The 23,618-nt window shown below is 35.2% G+C and overlaps 2 protein-coding genes across 3 annotated transcripts in view; both read right to left on the minus strand.

The window, feature by feature from the left end:
- Positions 1-379, minus strand: part of LOC105392367 (hemicentin-1-like) — a 55,835-nt gene extending 55,456 nt beyond the window's left edge. Inside the window, exon 1 of the mRNA XM_048625575.1 lies at positions 43-379. Within this exon, the coding sequence (XP_048481532.1) occupies positions 43-283 (241 nt within the window). The 5' untranslated portion in view covers positions 284-379. The remainder of the gene's footprint in view (positions 1-42) is intronic.
- An 817-nt stretch (positions 380-1,196) lies between these two features.
- On the minus strand, positions 1,197-23,506 carry LOC105392366 (GPI mannosyltransferase 3). 2 transcript variants are annotated; one of them, XM_048625462.1, is made up of 11 exons: positions 23,390-23,506; positions 22,763-23,034; positions 22,276-22,501; positions 21,799-21,946; positions 21,203-21,331; positions 20,558-20,710; positions 16,854-16,955; positions 14,998-15,091; positions 3,358-3,443; positions 2,560-2,791; positions 1,197-2,282 (listed from the first exon to the last, which is right to left on the minus strand). In XM_048625462.1, exons 2-11 carry the CDS (start codon positions 23,024-23,026, stop codon positions 2,205-2,207), a joined length of 1,512 nt encoding a protein of 503 aa, XP_048481419.1. In that variant the 5' UTR covers positions 23,027-23,034; positions 23,390-23,506; the 3' UTR covers positions 1,197-2,204. The 2 variants fall into 2 exon arrangements, with proteins under 2 accessions (XP_048481419.1, XP_048481420.1); XM_048625463.1 differs by lacking the exon at positions 23,390-23,506 and adding an exon at positions 23,280-23,382.
- Between the last annotated feature and the right edge of the window lie 112 nt (positions 23,507-23,618).

Genomic DNA, 23,618 nt, shown 5'->3' on the forward strand with positions numbered 1-23,618 from the left:
AGAAAATATAAAGTATCTACCTACTATAGAAAGTAAGCTTACCTGGATCATTGAAAGGCACAAACACAAAGTTGGAAATGACATCCCTGTGTTCGAGGGCCGTGTCCAGAATCATTTCCGCCCCCTCTCTCAGCTGTTCCAAGTCATCGTGCATGGACCCTGTAGTATCAAACACGAACACCAAACTACTTCTCTCATCGTTCATACCCACATGTTTAGATTCGACAAAATAAATAACAGTTGCCACTATTACAAATGTTAATAAAAGTAAGTTTTTATACATTTTTCGTCTATCACTTCATTCTAAACTTAAATGTTCGCGGAATACTCTGCACAACTACTAAACTTAAATATTGATTTATCAAATAACCTTTGACTGCTCTTTACAAGTGGGTTAATAAGGAAATAATCAAAATGTACTTGAGGCTGTTATCTTCTCTGGATATAAACAAACGTTATGTAACATAAGTTAGTGGTTTTGAATTCAACGTCACTTCAAAATGAAGGCTTAAGAGCCAGCGCTTAATGTAAAAAAATATAATTCCGTAACTACAGGAGCTTACCCAGTAGTAAACTGCTATTAGAGAAAACATCTTTTATATTTATGGAGAGTTATTAAAACAAAATGTTGATATGCAAACATTAGATACTTTGATAAGTTAAAAAAAAGAAACGCATCTTTAAAAATAAATCTTTATTTAAAATTCACACATCTCTGTTGAAGACCGTTCACTTAAACTATTGAAAACAAAATAACTTTACCTTAAAACTGCTCAATACGATTATCTAGATAAAAATTAAAGACAAAACAACTATAAAGAGATCTTAAAATACTTTGTCTTTAAATAAACTTTGAGCAAGGTAAGTGGTCTCTAAATTTATAATTCTCTAAAAAATAGAAGTCTGAAAATCCATTATTTTATAATTAAATGTATTTTTTTGTATATTTTCATATCGGTGGTATTTATCTGTCTACAGAAAGTCACAAAATGTTGTTAAAACAATAAGAAAAACTAAATGTTAGTAAATAACATGAAGCTTTGGCAATAGAATTATTATTTTGTTAAATTGTAATGATTTAGGTGATATTCTTAATTTATGAATAATGCTAAGCCCATTGAACTATTAGCATGGATTTGTACTTGCATCTTGGCAGATGACAGTCATGGAAGAGATAATAATTAATAAAAAATGAGAAAAATAAATAAATTGTATTGAAGTATTGCATGAATTCAATTAATTAACTACCACTAACACACACACGCTAAACTATTGACATACACACAAATAGATTGTTTTGTACAGTTGCGATGTAAATATTTCGAGTTTTCTTGAAATTTATCAAAAGTAATTCAGTCAAAATTAAGTATAGTTTACATACTTACAGAGAAAATATAAATAGGTAATACAGTCAAGTATTGCAATTATTATAATAATTTTAGTTTATATCTGCTAGCTGTTATAAGTCTGACTATTGCATAGAACCAAGAAAATATTTAATCTTATTTCTTACCAATAAAAAATCTACCTTTCTCCCAACTAAGGTATAAAATATAACTTTGAAACAAAATGCAAAAGGAGGTATAAAAACTTGGCATTACAAAATTGAGTACTTTGCCACGTGTCAATAGACAATAGTGTTTTTTTATGACAAAGATTTTATTCTTACATCCTACACCGATAATCATTTATTTGGCACATACGAGTAGTTGGCACTTTTAGGATTTTTGCGGGGCTTACACGATAAAAGTATAGTCTTATTAAAATAGAGCATGATCTGATTCTGCTGATTTTGTGTCGTTGTCCGACCAACATAAAAAGCAGCATCCGAACAGCCGCCACTTTAATTATTTCTGGCTAAAAGAGCGGTGAAATTAGTACCAATAAGTACCTCGTCGCAATATGTCTTAATCTAACATGGTTACAAATGCACAACTCATTTCTTACTTCATCGTGCAAATCACGAATATTGTCGACTCAAGTCGAATTCGATAGCAATTTGTATGACATCTTGATCAGCGCCACTGTCGGTAAAGTTAGAAACTAATCGAACCGCCTATCGAATTACTATCGACTAGAGTGGACAATACCCGTTACTCCCACACAGTAATCAAATCATACCCGCGTAAAGTGCCAAACAAATGATTCCAGTTCCCATGATTACGTCATCGTTTGATCGTTGGTTGTTAAAGCTTCTCTAGGCGTTACTCGGCCGGGGCGGGCTTCGGTCGCGCGGTCTTCTGGAGTACCAGCACGTTCTCACTCACCTCTCCTTCCGGGAACTGCGGGGTAATGGGTTATGAATTAAAAACGATGTCCTTGGGAAGTCTTTGAACAGAGCCCTTCAGGTCAACCCTCAGGCAATCTAGGTCAATCTTAGATTATTGCCATGGTTTTCCCGAATTAGCCTATTAGATGAGTAGATCAACAGATGACATAACAATTACCTAAAGGCCCAACACAAAATATATTGAGCTTGAAAAAAAATCACCCCAAAGTTCAGGGTAAGGCACTTTAAATCTTTTACAAAGCTACTAAAAACCTCTCATCAAAACTAACCTGTGTATGCGGCAGCAAATACAGCTGTCTATACCCGGTCAGCACCTCCTCCAACCGTCCCTTCAGCTTGTCAAACATGACCACGAGGTCCGGCGTGGGCTTGGAACTGTACTCGGCGCGCCACCACCGCTGCGGGTTGTTGAAGAAATATTCGGACTCGTAGGTCTCGCCGATCTTGTTGAACGGAGGGTCGCAGTTTAGGTAGCGCGTGGTGGCGTTGATGTGCAGGTGGCTGGAACGGTTTATTATTATTTATTTATTTAACTCTTTATTGTACAAATGTTTTCAGGGGTGTTAGTGGTAGAGGTGGTGTCAGCAGCGCTGACTCAGCACTGATAAAAATAAAATCTATGATTAAATCCGTTCTAGAAATGGGAGTAATGGAGAATCCGTGTTTCATGAGTTTTATTTATGAAAGGTTATTTCATCTACGGCTGTTACAGATGCTGGTCGTGAGATGCCTAATCAGGGACAAAGGGCTCGAACCTACTCGAACGAACTGAATTTAAAATTTAAGTAAGTATCTCGTAGAAGAAAACTCTCTTTGCGAAGCGCTACCGCTACCTCATTCGTATTTCCAAAAGAAGACCTAGTTGTCGCCCGTTATAGTGTGACCATTAGTGCTGTGCACTCCCTGAGGCATGTGCGGCGAGGTGCGGGGTGGGGCGAGCGTGACAGAGACAGAGATAGACACGTGACAGAGCGCAGTAGCCGTTTGTGCCCCAGGTCTCGCCGCTCGCATACCTCAGAGAGTGCACAGCATTAATGGTCACACTATAATAAATGTGATGTATGTACCTGTATAGCGGCGTGGAGTGGCACGGCATGGCAAACAGCACGCTGCTCTTGTTGCTCGGCAGCGCCTCCCTCAGCAGCGGCATCACCTGCGATTACATACCAAATTTCATTAAAATCGGTTCAGCCGTTTTGACCCGAAGAAGTAACAAACATATATGTATACTTTTGCCTTTATAATATTAGTAGGATTTATTAATAATAATTCACAAAGTTTTGTACAGTATGGATCATTAAGTCAAGTCAAAGTCAAAGTCAAAAATTTTTTATTCATCGTACAAATATAAAATTTTCTGATGAACGTCAATTTTTACAAATTACTCTCCGTTCGGATAAGGGGGGGCTCTTTCTGTCTAAGGAGAAGAACGGAGGCAAGAAACTCCTGAGCCATCTTTTCAAAAAAAGACTTAAAACTAGTTGGTATACAATAGGTACATATAAGCTTAATTATTATTATTATAATAATATGAGCAGAGCTAACTACTTATCACAGCCATGCATTAACGTCCTCTAAGTAATCATCAATTCTATAATAAGCTTTTTTACTGAGTTTCTCTTTAATGTAACACTTAAACTTATTCTCTGGCATTTGAGCAACTTCTGCTGGAAGCTTATTATAAAATCTAATACAGTACCCTAAAAACGATTTATTAACTTTCGCCAGACGCATCGCTGGAAAAGCCAGCTTATGCTTGTTCCTAGTATTAATGTCATGATTACTGCCAATTGTATCAAAAGTTGAAATATTCTTTCGTACATACATTAAATTGGAAAAAATGAACTGACATGGAACTGTAAGGATGTTAATTTCTTTAAATAGTTCTCTCAATGAATCCCTGGAACCAAGTTTGTATATAGAGCGGATGGCTCTTTTCTGTAATACAAATATAGTCTCAATATCAGCGGCTCTACCCCAAAGCAAAATTCCATACGACAATAAGCTGTGGAAATAACTAAAGTAAACTAATCTGGCGGTTTCAACGTCGGTCAGTTGTCTAATTTTCCGTACAGCAAAAGCTGCCGAGCTCAACCTTCCAGCCAATTTGGCAATGTGAGGTCCCCATTGTAACTTTGAATCTATAGTCATACCAAGAAAGACAGTATCATTAACTAGGTCCAATTTATTCCCATCTAGAATAATGTTAGTATCGCATTGTCTAACATTCGGCAGTGTAAATTTAATACATTTCGTTTTCTTAGAATTCAATAAAAGATTATTTACGGTAAACCAATCGTGTATGTCAGATAGAATAGAATTAATTTCATAAAAAATATTTTCACTTCTTTTAACTTTAAAAAGCAAAGAAGTATCGTCAGCAAATAAAACTATATTAGTCAATTTTTCAACCATAAAAGGCAAGTCATTAATATAAATGAGGAATAAAAATGGTCCTAGAATAGATCCTTGAGGGACGCCTATCTTTACATGAGCCCCTGTGATTTAGTATTATTAATATCGACCCTTTGTTGCCTCTTGTCTAAATATGAAGCTATCAAATCTAAAGCCTTTCCTCCTATTCCATAGTATCTCAGTTTCGAAATTAAAGTCTGATGGTCCACACAATCAAACGCCTTCGACAGATCACAGAAGACTCCAATAGCATCGTGATGGTCTTCCCAGGCGTCAAATATGTGCTTAATTAACGCAGTACCGGCATCGGTTGTTGATTTGCCTTTTGTAAAACCATACTGCTGGCTATGAAACAGTCGAGCTTCATTGAAATGCAAAAGCATCTGACTGAGTATGATCCTCTCAAATATTTTACTCAAAACTGGAAGAACCGAGACAGGCCTGAAATTTGCAGGGTCCTCCATATCCCCACTCTTGAACAGAGGTATAATTTTACTCAATTTCATAAGATCTGGGAACACACCTTCAGCGATACATTTATTAAAAATGTTAGCCAAAATTGGGGCGATTTTATTAATAATAGAAAGAACAAATTTAACTGACATTCCCCACAAGTCTTCAGTTTTCTTCATATTTAAGGACTTAAATGTTTTTATAATAGTTAATGTATTTATATATCTGAATTTAAATTCCTTATCGGTTGAAGGTGCGTTCTCCTTCATCAGGGTTTCAGCTAATGTAGCTGAAGAATCTAGGTTGCAAGTAGTCTCTAAAGGAATGTTCGTAAAAAACTCTTCAAAAACTCTCGCCACCTCGTCATTTGATGTTATTATGTCATTGCCTACCTTTAAAGATAAATTAGTCTCGCGTGTTCGATTCTTCCCCGTTTCGTTATTAATAATATTCCAAATGGCCTTAGATTTGTTAGCCGAGTCTTTAATCTTGTTATTAATAAAAATTGTCTTCGCACAGTGACAGACACATTTGTACATTTTGCTATATTTCTTCACATAAGATTGAAAGTCAGGGCGGAGTATGAATGTTTTCATCTCATACAGATCATATAATGTCGCCCTGCTTTTGCGAATACCATCTGTAGCCCAGTCACAAAATTTAATTTTATTGTCTATCAAAACTTCCTTCGTTTCAAAATTACTCTCAAACTCATCAGCTATTATCTTAAATAAGTTAGTATACATCTCATTAGAATTGCAATCTACTTTAACCCTCGGAAGTTTTTCGCCTAGTTTCTTCAAGTAATTGTCAATTTTCTTTGTAGTAATCGGTCTGCATCTAACCTTAGTTTTATTTGTCTTGTCAGTGTTTACTAAGGTAATGGTCTGCCCACTGTGGTCTGACCTCAGACAATTTATCACACTACTGTCTTTAAACTCACAGTTACAGAATATGTTATCTAGACAAGTGGCCGACGTGGATGTAATCCTAGTTGGTTCCAGAAAGACATTAAAAAGATTAAATGATTTAAAAAGTAACAGTAATTTCGACCTATTAGGAGAGTCACCTAATAGGTCAACATTAAAGTCACCACACACTATTACTTCCTTTTTACTATTGGAAGCTAACCTTAGAACATCCTCCATGACAGTCTCAAAGGTAATGAAATCACCAGTAGGTGGCCTGTAGGTACATACTATTATATACTTGTTTAGCTCTGCACATGAAATTTCTATATGGTGTTTAACAGAAAGAGCTACTATGTCCTTTCGTTCTTTACATTTACAATTTTCTTTAAGAAATATAAGTGACCCGCCATGCTCGTTGCACTTTCTGTTAAAACAGCTTATAAGTTTGTAATTTTTCAATTGGAACATCATTTTATTCTCGTCTAACCAATGTTCTGTGATACATAAACAATCAATGTTAAATTTTTCCGAAAATAGTTCTATTTCTAACAATTTAGAAGAAAGACTCTGAATATTCTGATGTACCACTTTAAATTCATTCTTAAATGTCTTGTCCTTTAATAGTTTTGAGCCGAGAGAGCAGTGAACTGAATCAATCTTTATATCAACGCTATGATGCTCTCCCGTTGTCTGAGAATCTAATTTAAATCTACTGTAGTATAACTATTATCAGTATTACTACTGACGATGTCAATAGGGACACAAGTTTTCTTCGTTATAATGCTTATAACTGAGTTAATAAGATGAGCTACTTCTGTAGCTAGACGTCGTTTCTGATTTGAGGACAAAAATAAACTGTCCCAAGTCAACTTAAAATTATCTACGTATAAATTAGTATCAAAGAAATTGATACAATCAGATTTACAACATGCATTGTACATTGTTTTATTTAGGCTACATGTCATATAATTGCATTTGTCAGGCAGTGTGCATGAGTAAGGAAATGCACAAACAAATACATGTTTTGTAGGAAGGCCTTCTAATATAGCAAAACTTCTATGTATGTCAGACTTTGACACCCCTAAACTATTTCCCACCATAATAAATATAGTTGTTTTGTCAGTGTGTGACCTCTCTGAAATTAATTCAACTATTTGTCCGAATGTAAGTTCTGGGTAACAATAATTAACAACTTTTCCATTTACATGATTACCCAACATGTGCCCGAAATCCTTGCCAAGCCTATCGGAATATACAACTGTGCTGTAATCCTCGCTTGAATTGCTACTACTTGTAGTAAGCCTTGTCAAGGTAGTGGGTGACATCTTAGGTAACTGCTTATTACCTACTATTCTACTAGCTGCCTGAGAATAGGTGGGTTTCCTATGTAATTTCTTAGTGGAGGCCTGAAAAACATCTGCTGCCGCCGATCCGCTCTGGATGACCTCTGAGGATGGCGCGGCCGTCGGGAGGCTGGTGGTGGCCGCCAGGAGTCTGGTGGTGGCCCTCGGGAGAATGGTGGTGGTCCCCGAGAGTCCGGTGGTGGTCCCCGAGAGTCCGGTGGTGGTCCCCGAGAGACCAGTGGTGAGTCCAGTGGTGGCCAACGGGATGCTGGTGGTGGCCGCCAGGAGTCTGGTGGTGGCCCTCGGGAGACCAGTGGTGAGTTCAGTGGTGGCCAACGGGATGCTATTTGTGGCCTCCGAGGTGGTGGTGGTGGCCTCCGGAGATGCGGTGGAGGCTTCAGCAGGTGAAGACTTCTCCGGCAGCATCTCAACCCGAACTAAGCCCACACTTCTCAGCACCAGCAGCTGGTTTTCATACTCCACAGTTCTCTGGTCTAGGGCAGACTTCAATGTGGCCAGCCTAGACTGTAGCATAGCCATGTTGAACTCGCACTCTTGGTTGTTGTCTGCGAGTTTCTGGTTGTAGTCCGACATCTGTTCTTCATATTTATTTACCAGTAGTTGTAGTCTCACTCTATCCTTTTTCAATGGAAGGTACGTCTTATGCTTTTTCAATGCTCGCTCAGACTTCCTAATATATTTATTTATTTTAATATATTTTTTAAGCCTGTTTGCACCTTTGATATTGATTGATTTGCTTGGAGTGGTGAGGTCTATTGTTGGCATAGGGGTGTGATGTAGGGTAACTAATTCATCGTACAGTGCCATTGTCTTATTTGTTTCTTCGCTTGCATGTGCTTCATTTATTTGCTGGATTTCTGTGTGTGCTTCAGCCAGTTGATGCTCCAGGCTGCAGATCTTTGTCAAGGCAGCTTCATATAAATCCTGACACTCTGTGTTTGATCTCAGTACAATCTCCAGCTCATCACATTTGCCTTGTAAGTCTTGGTATTGGATGTCCATTTCAGCGATGACATTCTTTAGGTCGGTGTTCTTTTTCAAAAGGGAATCAAATTCCTTTTCGTTGTCCTCCCGCTCTGCCATCAGTTGGCTTGAGAGGTCACGAGACGCCTTGAGATCCTCCAAAGCTGTCCTCAGCTGGATCTCCAGGTCACGGCTCTGCACCTTCCGGGTCATCATCCTCGACATCTCTGAAAACCAACCGGGGTTTCCCGTTAGTATCTTGATAGGTAGAACCGAGAAGATGATTATCCAAGACACAAAATAACCCTCTTTAGGTATAACTTGATCAAACCAGATACCAATAGGTTATAATAATTATTAAGTAATATATTGTAAGTCTATGTAAAAAATGATCAAAAGGTAACTTATTTGTTAGTTATCATAAACAATGTAGTCATGAACACAAACTATAGGTGGGGAGGGAGTAATATGCATAATATGTTACTTAAATGAATAGGTACTCAGTGGTATTATTGACTTAGAATTATGTAAACCTTAAGCCAAAAAACAATCACTTGATCATTATTCAATGAAGTACTAATAGCAATTAAGTAGGTGGAGACTATGATATAGTAAGAATAGGGAATAAGGGATACAAAAGCTAATAGAAAGTTTGAAAATTAGAAATGAAAACAACAAAGTTTGAAAATGACAAAGTCTAAAAGTGGGTTAAGGAAGTGTGAAAAACATTTCACGTATGCAGCAAACTAATGAATAATGATTAAATAATTTAGTGTTTATGATTTGAAATGAGTAATACTAGTAAAAATATGTAATTTTAACAATACTCCCCTGATAGATATCCGTTGGCAAATTCGAACTTTGACAGGTGCCGTTGCTTCAAATATCCGAGTCCCGTAAGTGTTTTATTTCAGGGTTTGAAGGCTTGTCTTCATTTGCACAGCTGTATAACACTATATTCTTTAAGTTAACACTAGTTTTATACGTAATTAGACATTAAATTTAGTAATATTAAAATAAATTAACTCAGCTGTTTTTTTGACACCCGGTTCGTAGGGTTGCCAGGGTAAATAAAAAAAAAAAATTAATAATAATAATACGTGGGGACCTCTCACAGAAGGCCATCCGACCCCAAGCTACGCAGAGCCTTATATGGGTATCGGATATATGTATAGATATGACCGCAGGACCGCACCGCAGGTTCCGTGTACAAATATCTCTCACCGGGGATCGAACCCAGAACCCTCGGCATAGCAGTCAGGGTCACTAACCACTACACCAGTCGGCCATTGGTGTCTTAAATAGGTTTTTTAAAGGGTGGGAGTTTGCTTCGAGACTTTTTTTGACGTCATCATCAGTGACTCCTAGTGTAATGAGGCGAGCAATCAAGAACACGGTTGATGTGCGAATGGACTTTATTATTAATATGAAGTACGTATTAGGAACCTATGTATGGAGGGAAGGTGTTGCCACACTACACCTTCCCCCTTTTCGAATAAAAAATGTTACATAATTACATTTTTTCAATTTTTAATATGAGTCTGTAATTGTTAAAATAGATTTTTACAAGTAATTACAGATACAGAATAATCAGACATTTAAATTTCGTTCTTCTCCAAGGTTACTAATATGTTACTACTTAAGTTCACAAAATTACTTAAAATTGGTTGCTTTTAAACAAAAAAAAATACATTTTGAATCTTTTTATATACAGGAAAATCCTAATTTAAAAAAATATGAAAACTCGGGTATGTTAGTTACGTACAAACTCTATATAAATGTATAAACATTAAAATTTAAATTGATTTTATAGAAATAAGTTATTGCAAGTGTTTTTGTACTGAACACAAAAATTAAACCACATCGTTGACATCAAAGCTTTTTTTTTTTTTTCATTGATTACATGGTTAAACACGTAAAGTTAACATTAAGAATTTAAGTGTGCACTTTATATCCAACAAAGAATAATATAATTTCCGGACTATTAATATTTTAGTTTTATTTATTTTTTAATACAATTTTAGTTACGGATATCTTAATGAATACCAAGTATTAACATAATATATTACGTATTAATTTCCTATTGCAAATTCTGATTCTGAAAAGATTTATTATTATGATAGTGCACACATTAATACAATATAAAATGAAACAATAAGTACAATTATAAGTTTCCTCAAAACTTAACATATATTTTATCTTAACATAAAGTAATGTTGACGCATTGTTGACGACTCGCTTGTTGATAATTGCTTACCCAAACATAAATGTATTTACCTATTATTTAAAAATAATTTATTTTTATTACATCTGTATAGCTGTATAGGTACCCTTAAAATGTATACTCCAAACATATTTTTAGATTTAATATTAAAATTTCAATAAGTATTTATATTAATTATTTCAAGTTATTTAGTTTCAATATTATTAAAACTCCGTATATATACTTGTTCTACAAGAAACTCATTTAACACAAGTTGTGTCCAACTAAAATTCAAAATTATCTAATGATTATAGAAGGATTTGTCCTTGACTGTACTTGTAAATATATTTAAATGTAAATTATTCGTTTATATGATTTATTACATTATGATTAAAACTTTCTCTTGTCTTCTTTTTTTATATCAAACTGACGTAAGCTAATAATTTAAACCATTATAATTTTTCTTTCTATAGATATTTCCTTTTTTTAAAAAATATTTCTTTAGACATTTACTTATATTTCATTTATTTTGCGTATATTTATAATCATTTTTTTTTTATTTTTATTTTTTTATTTTGCTTATATATTTCATCATTCATATTCTTTTATTTTCAAAGTCATCTTTTATTATTATTTATACTTTTATTTCATTTCACACACATACATTTACGAAAAGGTACATATAATTATTTCCACTCTTTGGTGGGCCAGCGCTGGTCTTCATTATTTATTTATATATTTATCTGTAGGGTACGCAAAACAACGAAAGTCGACTCTATAATAATTATAATATAAAACACATATTCCATAAATATTACAAGGGCACATTTAAACTAGCTCTACTCTTAGGCAATTCCAAAATTCTTCACGGAGGGTTCTCGACCGCACTATGATCAGAAATAAGGACGTGACACCTTGTTGTACCCTACCATATGTACCTTCGATGACTTTGCTATTTACTTTTTATTTATATAAGTCCTCTGACCATACGTAATCGCTAATTATCTTGGTAATTGCGCTCTGTATGTCCCTTACTCGTATTACCTTCTTTATATTACTCATATCCTTTAGAATCCTTCGGCCAATAAAATATTGTTAACGCTTGGGTGATCAGTCCAATTGTTTATCAACGTCTTAGAGACCAAAGTATCCTCAACCATACATTACTCACGTGCACATGAGCTACTGAACCTTCATACATCACCATATATTCTTCATCATTGCTTACTCATAGTCATTTTCACTATAATACATGCATCTTCATTCAATTAAACTAAACTTTTCAATTCCTAGTCTCATAAGAGTCTAAACAATCTTTATACATAAACATCGACACCTATACCCTTCGCTTATCTACATACGACGACGACAAGACGATTCGTACCTAATCATCATTTCTTGGAACGACAAAAAGATCTTTAATACTACATCTAGCCGTGTCTTTGCTCGCAAAATAAACTTTATACTCTATATTTTCCTTATCTTTCTTCTATTGCGATTTCGTTTTCTTTTTAAACCATTATGTTAACGTAACAATATCTAATATTTATTTACTATATTTTTATTCTTTACATTCCAAACGTCATAATTTTTATTTATGGGTACCTAAGTTTAAAATCAGTAACTATTTTTCAAAATAATTTTTCGTAATCTAAATCTGGTACGTAGTTATATTTTTATTAGTTTACTAAATTTATTTATTATTTATTTATCTATATTCTGTAGTGACGTACGTGTCTTTTCGAGATACTGTACATTTTAATAATACGTGTTGAAATTTATGTTGATACTGGAACTTCATTAAACTATTGAGATATTTAATTAAAAAAATTACAAATGCCGACTTCTAAATTATTTTATTTTTTGAAATTTGTACAGGTGGTCAGATTTCTCTGAATCTAACTGTACTTAAGCACGTATGTATTTTTATCATCAGTTTTTATTTTTATAATGTATTTAATTATCTAACGCGTTGAATTTTTGACTACTGCATATTTCGTGATTCTGTTTTAATACTTCCAATGAATGATATTCTAAACGTAGTTACATCCAAAAATGATAACTTTATTTTAGACCTGTTATAACTTTAGCTTAAATGTTGCATCGAGACATGACATGGTTTCCCAATATGCATGATCATCAGATTCCTCACTGCATGCGCGGCGGATCGAAATACGATATCTGTCGAGCGTGTGACCATTTTAGTAGATGAACTGAGAAGTATGTTTTTGTTATATGGATTCAAAGAATAATGCTATGCATCGCTCCAAATATATAATTGAACTTTGATACGTGTTTATAAGAATAGGTCTAATACAATTATTGCTATCTTCTCTATGGGATATTAGTATAAGATAATGGGATAAATGGGAAAAATATATTATCGGTTTTAGCGTTACGAAACTATCTCATATAAAATATCTCTTTATGAATGCGATTCTGTTAGGTACAAGAAAAATACCATTATATTATGGTTTTTATTTATTATACTGTAAAGATTATAATTGTTAGTATAGGTACTCGTAAGTATGAAACATTTAAACGGTATTGTTTTTAATTGTCACTAGTGAAATATTAAGATTTGTATTTATTGAATTGCATATTTACGTACTATTAATTTCATTTGACCAATATCTGGCTCATAGTGGATTATTTAAATAATTGATTTTTATTTTCCTATTTTACTTTTCATTTGATGAAGTATTTATAATTGTAAATTAAGTGCAATAAAATATTTTATTTATTATTTCTTATCTTCGTATCTATAATATTATGTGATTTAATAAATGAATAGCGGTTTAATTTTTAAATGCAAATAATCAATTTAAATATAGCTAAAAAAAAATGGCTAGTCAAGGAATGTTTTTATAGTACCAAAGAATATTTTGAATTTAAGTGATTAAGTAAGTAAATAGGAAATTGTGCAATGCACTGAATTTGTAATTTGGATTATTTTATATTTTAAACAAAAATGTATATCTATTTAAGTATATAATTTAATTTATTGTAATTTGATTAGGTTAGCAATTTAATTTTGAAATTTGAATAATACTTTGACTGAATTTAGACATTTTAAATTAAAACATATTTTCGAACAAATTATAAAAATAAGGTAAGATTTTCTATTATTATATATTTTATTATTTGGTAATTTTATGAGTTCCATTATTTATCGGTATTAGAATTGTCTTATCTTTTAAAAATCAAGTTTTTTTTTGTGATTTAAGCCAAGTATTTTTTTGTTTTGAAAAAATGAAATTTTGCATGTAGTTACTTTAAACCTGTAAAATAAAATATCCTGAAATGAAATATAATATTATGTAATATAACAATTGAAAATAAGTATCGACACGTACGATATATGTATGATTTCTAATAAACCTAGTCGTCAACAAGCGTCAATAACTAATTACATACACAATATACATTACATCTTTTCCCAAAGAAAATAAACATGCAACAATTTATAACTGAATTACTAATATTAATACTTTAGAACTGAATTACTATTTAAGCATTCGAATACTATTTATTCTTACTGAAATATTTATGTATTCATCTTCTACATAAAATTTAAAAGATACTTTAGTTATATTTTCAAAAATAAAATTACAAATTTAACGAATTTAACTGAACAAATTTAAATCAACTCTTTTTTTTTTATTTAAATTAAATTTAAACGTTAATTACACCAACCTGAATTTCTAAGTAATTAATGTTCCGAAAAATTTTTATAAATTCCTCATCTGGGTGGCGCGGCGGTAGAACATGCGGGGGTCCAACTGTGGGCGCGTCCAGCTCCTCGCGTCCCTCTGGGCAGCATCAGGCAGCAGCATCCTCCTCCAGCCTCGCAGCTGTAGCTCGGAGGACATCCTCTGCTACCCGACTCGCACACTCCCAGCGCCTTCTCCTCAACAGCCAATTTGTCTCCCGGCGCCATCCATTTTTATTTATTTTTGTAGATCCATTTTCGTTTTTTAAATTTATTACTATAAAATTATGTATGTTTATTTTCTTGATATATTGATATAATTAACGCATGATTATATGTATATTAAATTAGTCCTTTATATACGTATTTAAATTGTCCATTTTCCACATTATCACTTTTTACCACTTTAGTTCATTTTTATAATAATTTTAATTTATTATGTGGTCCGCCGGCACTGCCACGGAGGCAGGCCGGCTGGCACGGTCGCCATGTAATGAGGCGAGCAATCAAGAACACGGTTGATGTGCGAATGGACTTTATTATTAATATGAAGTACGTATTAGGAACCTATGTATGGAGGGAAGGTGTTGCCACACTACACTAGTCAGTGACTGAGCCTTTGTGAAAAATGATGGTAGAGTGTAATTGTAAAATTTGACGTAAAATAAACTGATATTCTATTCTACCTTGAGCGTCCCGCTCTGGTGCACGAGTCCGAAGTACAGCGCCGGCACCGCGTTGCCGACCAGGATCAGTAGGGCGGCCAGGTAGAGCTGCCATCTGTGGGGAGAAGCGTATTGTTTATACATCTGTATCTCAGAGGTAGACAGTAGAAACGAGATATTTTACATGTATGTAAAAGAGCTTATTTAAAGAAAAAAACAAAAAAAGTGGAATTATTATATATTTTTTTTAGATGTTTATTTACTTTCACAAAAGTTTGTACAGTAATTATTACAAAAAACCACCCCTCGAAAACCGCGAGGTTTATATGGGGGTAGCTGAATCGCTGTTCATACAAAAAGAAATCACAATTTAATATTGACTTATATAGCTGTTTGTCATGCGACAATGGATCCCAGTATCAAATACTACAATCCATTTTCGCACGACTTATGTTAACTTATACATAGTTACTTGTTTGAAATACATTTCTAAACACCACCTAAAATCTGTTAATCAATAATCGACTTTTAGGTAGTGTTGTTTTAGGATCTGTTTTACTTTATTTTTATTTGTATCTAGACTGTCTAGCACTTCTGTAGGTAACTCGTTTAGTGATTTTGACAACATATATTCCCATTTTCTTTTCCCATAGAAGTTATTATAATGCGGTAACACGTACCTTGATAGGTAATTTAGTTTTCGTAACTGAGCGGGCCGATTTCTACGTTTTAATGTATTTTCAAATTAAACTTTAATATTTTCGGGCACTTTAGAAGCTTACGTTACGGTAATAAGATAAGTACTCCTAAACACAATACCGCACTTTTTAGTAAAAATGTTTTTGGGATGGCACCCTCTATTTTCAATAAACTACCAAAGGACATTAGAAACGCACAGGACATCCAAATGTTTAAAACCAAACTTAAAAACTATTTATTAGACAAGACTTATTACAGCGTCAATGAATTCCTATCCGATACACAGTAAGTCCCAATTAATATAACTAAATGTAGGTACTTATACAACATGAATGTGTTATCTTTAGTTTTTGCATGTTTAATGTACTTAATTTGAAATATTTGTACGCCATGTTGGCTGAGCACGGAGAAATTATATAATATACTGTAATCCATCTTAACCTAACCTGTGACTCACAAATAAATTATTTTGATTTTTGATTTTGATTTTTTGATTTTCTTTACAAATTTCTTCAGAAATGGTTGCTATTTTAATTTTATTATGGACACAAATTACTTTACAGTAACGAAATAGGCCAGCATCGTCACCTTCAAATTGAATCTTGATATGAGTGGGAACAATTAACTTTAATAGTCTAAGTTGGATGTTGTAAATTGGCTGAATATTAGATGAAAATGTTCGTCCATAGCTACTTATACCATATCCTATCAATGAGTCGGCAATTGACATGTACATCATTCTTATTATATGATATGGCAGATTATATTTTAAAATTGAAAGTTTACATGCTATTGATCTTAACTTGTTACAAATATGGCTAATATGTGGTTTCCAGTTGAAATTGCTGTCAATTATAAGACCTAGGTACATAAGTTGCGGTACAAGTTCTAAATTGTTACATTTACAATGAATATGGTTGTCATGGAAACATCGATGCTCATGGGCTACCACATATGGTGTTACATTTGATTTCAGGTAAGGAGAATGAATGTGGACAGCCATTATACAGCCAGTATATCGAGCCGCAGCGTAATAAAATATAATGTACACTCTACAGTACAGTAGAGCCTTGATCTATCTATCTATCTATCTTACTATTTCTACTATATAAATAAACAACTGTTTTTCAACCTAAATATATGATAATATACAACCTAACATTATGCTCTGGACTTACTTGGTGGCCTTCCTGCTCCAGCGCACAATGACGTCCTGAGCGAGGTACAGGAATATCGGCAGCAGCGGCAGCACGAAACGGAATTCCTTGTGCGGGATGAAACTGGAAACACAATGCAAAAACTCCGTTTATTTTCTTTATACTAATCTTGCGGTTAATATAGGTGTTGTAGCGGAGAAGGGCATCGTTTAGGCGGGTTCAAGTATGCATTGATTTGTATTTTCAATGAAAATTACACAATTATATAAATATCAAGAAACGAGTGAAGTCACGCCTTAGCACTAGCGAGTCGTCAAGTTGCGTGTCATTTGCGTAGACCTTTGAGCTATCGGGAATTGTTTTGTAATCAAGTACCTAAACAGTTGAAACATGTAATTGGAAATTTAGTTCTAAGTTCTTTAGATATAAAGTCAAAGTCAAAGTCAAAATTTTTTATTCATCGTACAAATATAAAATTTTCTGATGAACGTCAATTTTTACAAATTACTCTCCGTTCGGATAAGGGGGGGCTCTTTCTATCTAAGGAGAAGAACGGAGGCAAGAAACTCCTGAGCCATCTTTTCAAAAAAAAGACTTAAAACTAGTTGGTATACAATAGGTACTTATAAGCTTAATAATGATTATTATAATAATATGAGCAGAGCTAACTACTTATCACAGCCATGCATTAACGTCCTCTAAGTAATCATCAATTTTATAATAAGCTTTTTTACAGAGTTTCTCTTTAATGTAACACTTAAACTTATTCTCTGGCATTTGAGCAACTTCTGTTGGAAGCTTATTATAAAATCTAATACAGTACCCTAAAAACGATTTATTAACTTTCGCCAGACGCATCGCTGGAAAAGCCAGCTTATGCTTGTTCCTAGTATTAATGTCATGATTACTGCCAATTGTATCAAAAGTTGAAATATTCTTTCGTACATACATTAAATTGGAAAAAATGAACTGACATGGAACTGTAAGGATGTTAATTTCTTTAAATAGTTCTCTCAATGAATCCCTGGAACCTAGTTTGTATATAGAGCGGATGGCTCTTTTCTGTAATACAAATATAGTTTCAATATCAGCGGCTCTACCCCAAAGCAAAATGCCATACGACAATAAGCTGTGGAAATAACTAAAGTAAACTAATCTGGCGGTTTCAACGTCGGTCAGTTGTCTAATTTTCCGTACAGCAAAAGCTGCGGAGCTCAACCTTCCAGCCAATTTTTCAATGTGAGGTCCCCACTGTAACTTTGAATCTATAGTCATCCCAAGAAAGACAGTATCATTAACTAGGTCCAATTTATTCCCATCTAGAATAATGTTAGTATCGCATTGTCTAACATTCGGCAGTGTAAATTTAATACATTTCGTTTTCTTAGAATTCAATAGAAGATTATTAACGGTAAACCAATCGTGTATGTCAGATAGAATAGAATTAATTTCATTAAAATTATTTTCACTTCTTTTAACTTTAAAAAGCAAAGAAGTATCATCAGCAAATAAAACTATATTAGTCAATTTTTCAACCATAAAAGGCAAGTCATTAATATAAATGAGGAATAAAAATGGTCCTAGAATAGATCCTTGAGGGACGCCTATCTTTACATGAGCCCCCTGTGATTTAGTATTGTTAATATCGACCCTTTGTTGCCTCTTGTCTAAATATGAAGCTATCAAATCTAAAGCCTTTCCTCCTATTCCATAGTATCTCAGTTTCGAAATTAAAGTCTGATGGTCTACACAATCAAACGCCTTCGATAGATCACAGAAGACTCCAATAGCATCGTGATGGTCTTCCCAGGCGTCAAATATGTGCTTAATTAACGCAGTACCGGCATCGGTTGTTGATTTGCCTTTTGTAAAACCATACTGTTGGCTATGAAACAATCGAGCTTCATTGAAATGCAAAAGCATCTGATTGAGTATGACCCTCTCAAATATTTTACTCAAAACTGGAAGAACCGAGACAGGCCTGAAATTTGCAGGGTCCTCCATATCCCCACTCTTGAACAGAGGTATAATTTTACTCAATTTCATAAGATCTGGGAACACACCTTCAGCGATACATTTATTAAAAATGTTAGCCAAAATTGGGGCGATTTTATTAATAATAGAAAGAACAAATTTAACTGACATTCCCCACAAGTCTTCAGTTTTCTTCATATTTAAGGACTTAAATGTTTTTATAATAGTTAATGTATTAATATATCTGAATTTAAATTCCTTATCGGTTGAAGGTGCGTTCTCCTTCGCCAGGGTTTCAGCTAATGTAGCTGAAGAATCTAGGTTGCAAGTAGTCTCTAAAGGAATGTTCGTAAAAAACTCTTCAAAGACTCTCGCCACCTCGTCATTTGATGTTATTATGTCATTGCCTACCTTTAAAGATAAATTAGTCTCGCGTGTTCGATTCTTCCCCGTTTCGTTATTAATTATATTCCAAATGGCCTTAGATTTGTTAGCCGAGTCTTTAATCTTGTTATTAATAAAAATTGTCTTCGCACAGTGACAGACACATTTGTACATTTTGCTATATTTCTTCACATAAGATTGAAAGTCAGGGCGGATTATGAATGTTTTCATCTCATACAGATCATATAATGTCGCCCTGCTTTTGCGAATACCATCTGTAGCCCAGTCACAAAATTTAATTTTATTGTCTATCAAAACTTCCTTCGTTTTAAAATTACTCTCAAACTCATCAGCTATTATCTTAAATAAGTTAGTATACATCTCATTAGAATTGCAATCTACTTTAACCTTCGGAAGTTTTTCGTCTAGTTTCTTCAAGTAATTGTCAATTTTCTTTGTAGTAATCGGTCTGCATCTCACCTTAGTTTTATTTGTCTTGTCAGTGTTTACTAAGGTAATGGTCTGCCCACTGTGGTCTGACCTCAGACAATTTATCACACTACTGTCTTTAAACTCACAGTTACAGAATATGTTATCTAGACAAGTGGCAGACGTGGATGTAATTCTAGTTGGTTCCAGAAAGACATTAAAAAGATTAAATGATTTAAAAAGTAACAGTAATTTCGACCCATTAGGAGAGTCACTTAATAGGTCAACATTAAAGTCACCACACACTATTACTTCCTTTTTACTATTGGAAGCTAACCTTAGAACATCCTCCATGACAGTCTCAAAGGTAATGAAATCACCAGTAGGTGGCCTGTAGGTACATACTATTATATACTTGTTTAGCTCTGCACATGAAATTTCTATATGGTGTTTAACAGAAAGAGCAACTATGTCCTTTCGTTCTTTACATTTACAATTTTCTTTAAGAAATATAAGTGACCCGCCATGCTCGTTGCACTTTCTGTTAAAACAGCTTATAAGTTTGTAATTTTTCAATTGGAACATCATTTGATTCTCGTCTAACCAATGTTCTGTGATACATAAACAATCAATGTTAAATTTTTCCGAAAATAGTTCTATTTCTAACAATTTAGAAGAAAGACTCTGAATATTCTGATGTACCAATTTAAATTCATTCTTAAATGTCTTGTCCTTTAATATTTTTGAGCCGAGAGAGCAGTGAACTGAATCAATCTTTATATCAATGCTATGATGCTCTCCCGTTGTCTGGAAATCTAATTTAAATCTACTGTACTATTACTATTATCAGTATTACTACTGACGGTGTCAATAGGGACACAAGTTTTCGTTTATAAGTTCTTTGTTTCGCTAATAAATAAAAAATAAGTACTAATTACCTGTACAGAGCCACATGCAACGCCACCACAGCTACCAACAGCACCCCCTGAGTGTTCTCGCGGGGGCGACGTAGCACGGAGTAGAACGCGACTACCACCGGGACGAGGTTGATACCGAGCACTGCGGGCAGGCCTTGCGTCAGGTACCAGTGCCTGTGGGGTGAGAGAAATGGTGTAAATGTGCAAGTTTATAGATTTTAGACAAGCTGGATAAGGAAGGCCGAGGAAAGATTGGCCGCGTCATTGAGGGGAATAAAATGTTATTGTTTGTCCTTTGAAGACCTCCATTGAAAAGGTAGGTTGGGTCATCTTAGCGTGTCACTAGAGATTAACTTAGCCATTAGCCAGTCAGATTAGCAGCCAGTAGCTGATTGCCCAGGGTTCTATAACCGTTGTTGTACTGAAGATATTTCTTAACGGTTGCAATAAAATCGGCCTCATGATCACGGCAATGTCAAAACGCATTGCCAAACCCATTGTCGAAACAAAAACACTGCATTTCTAACGTAGTTCATAAAACCAAGTACTTATAGCCTGGCAAGTTAGTAGCATTTTGGATTGGCAGACCAACCTTCGCCTATGGAAAGCTACTTGTACTTGGGTGGCCCAACAGTGGCACCATAAAAATAAACAAGAACATCATACCACGGGTGCTGCCCGTAGAAAGAAGAGATGTCGTGCAGCACATTGAAGCGGAAGAACTCCCAGGGCGTGGCGACGGGCGCGCCGTGGCAGTACGAGTCCAGCCCCACCAGCGCCGAGGCTGTCAGGAGACTGGGAGGAGAGGTTGTGAGATAAATAAATATGATGATGAAGACCTGTTATCCCTCATCTGGGACATAGGGCTTGAAGAGGCCAGCCCCGTTTCCCGAGTAGGATCTCCTTGTCGATGAGCGTTTGGTCAGTCACCTCCCACAGCCTAACATTGGAGAAAGTTTGTGTCCAGTAGATCCCCAGTATGCGTCTCAAACATTTGTTCATATGATTTATTTTATGTTTTTTATATGATGCATTCATATGATGGATTCTACTAGTTGCTTGTTCATGTTTAATTATAATTATTAATCTGGTCCATGACACGAAACTCTACCGGTTGAGCGAACACGCCAAAATATGCATCACAGATTTATCGGTAAGAGACACAGTATTGTAGTGGTATTGTAGCATTCCATAAAAGAGACCTATGTCCATCCATGGATGATTAAGGGCTGATACTAATGTTACAAGTTGCAAATACTCACGCAATAGGCAGATAGGTCTTCAGGAACAGCTTGGGGCGGCCCTGGTTAGTGGTGTAGAGGTTGTAAGCTCCGAGCACGATCCACAGCGGGGCGGACGTGGGGCGCAGGAACACCGACACGCAGGCGAGGGCCACCCAGCGGTTGTCCTCTGAAAGAGATAGCATGTTTGTTAGGAGGAATATACGATGTAGTTGTGCTGATAAGCTCATCCGTCTTGTTGTCTTGTTTGTTTTAATAATTTTTGCAGTGAAAGAATATTAAGCCATAGACATTTTTGTTGTCTTTTTATTGCTCATTGAGGGTTCAGTTTTGCAATACTTTATCAATCTAGACTCCTGAGTGATAGTATAAAAAAAAATTACACTTTACTGTATCAGGGCTACCAGATGAATCATTAACTGCTGAATAGCTACTCATATAATAGCTTATACACAAGTACCTCAGTTTAGTAAATTTTAAAGCAACACAGCAACTGACCTTTCTCATAAAAGCTGGTCTTCCCACCCTTGAACGGGAAGATGGAAAGGGCAATGGTGACCAGCGCCGTCTCCGTGGTCTGCAGCAAGGTTCTGCCAGATGTGTAGAACCAGAACCATGAGGTCAGCGCGAGGAACAGGCCCCACTTGCGTTCACCCGTCCACTTGTAGAAGCTGTAGTCGGCGACTGCGCTGAGCAGGGCTTGCAGGATACGGGGTAACAGGACCTGGAAGGAAAGGGAATTTATGTAAGGTTTCTCATGGTTACATTTATAAGTCAGTTGCCATTTCATGTTGCAAATAAGAACATAGCTTTTTCTTATGTGTTGGTGTAGTGAATGCTAACTAACAATATGCGAAAATAACATCTTTAAACAAACAGACAACTTGCCAATTAAGAAAACAAAAGACAAACTTGCCACAAGATAAACAATACTGATTTACATAAATACTCAATGAGTTATTAATAAGTTTGTAAAGAACATTACCAGCGCTTCGGGATGGTCCAGTCCAGTGAACTTGAGCACCGCATACACAGCGGAGATCACGCCGGGGTACAGGTAGCTTCGGATGCCCTTCTGCCACTCCCAGGTCACCGCTCCATACCCGAAGACCTGCTTGTGGGCCACTTCCAGGGTCTGCCAGTACTCGTCCGGCACGTACCACGTCTGCACCAGGAACACCGACAGGATCCTCACAACCACGATGATGGAAGCCACCTGCAGAGGCCTCAGCCCCTTCAACAAAGCCATTCTCCCGCCTAAAAACACCAAAGAGGTTACATGTCTCGGCTATAAATAGAAAAACTAACGTGCTGCGTTTTAAAATAGTACGCTGGTAGCGATTTAATTAACTGTTGAGGGGAGCAAGTTGATCGGAAACAAACTAGTTCTAATTAGATTTTGGAAAGTTGTCGAGCTTATGAAGCGAAACAAACTTTACGCGAGAGTGTCAACGACGCGTCCCTCCAAATATCGGGAAATTGAATGGAAGCTACCGTATTACCTCAAATCAAATGCACATTAAAAGATTCTTAGTTGTTTTTACATGGAAAATCTTCTTTATATCGTTAAATAATCATAATAAACATAAAATTACAAAATAAATCTACTAACCTCAATCGTCACCGCCGCGTAGTAGTGCTGACTAAAACCGTTTTTACTGGACAGAATTACCGAATCACATCCGATTTTTTATGGAATCGATTAATCGTGTTGGAACGCTAAATCGATAAATACCGATATAGCACATCACTTTAGTTGTAATTACGTTCGGAAACAGGACGAGGTTGAGTTAATTTCTGCTGTGAAATGCGATTATTCGAAACAACAATTTAATTAACTT

The sequence above is a fragment of the Plutella xylostella genome, chromosome 14, assembly GCF_932276165.1.
Source record: "Plutella xylostella chromosome 14, ilPluXylo3.1, whole genome shotgun sequence".
In the NCBI taxonomy this organism is placed as follows: Eukaryota; Metazoa; Arthropoda; class Insecta; order Lepidoptera; family Plutellidae; genus Plutella; species Plutella xylostella.

Bases quoted from the DNA above. Each gene is read 5' to 3' on its own strand.
- LOC105392366 (XM_048625462.1), bottom strand. From the start codon at position 23,026: ATGGCTTTGTTGAAGGGGCTGAGGCCTCTGCAGGTGGCTTCCATCATC. The intron at 22,502-22,762 runs GTAATGTTCTTT...CTTTCCTTCCAG, and splicing joins TGGACCATCCCGAAGCGCTG to GTCCTGTTACCCCGTATCCT. The intron at 16,956-20,557 runs GTAATTAGTACT...TTGTGTTTCCAG, and splicing joins TTGCATGTGGCTCTGTACAG to TTTCATCCCGCACAAGGAAT.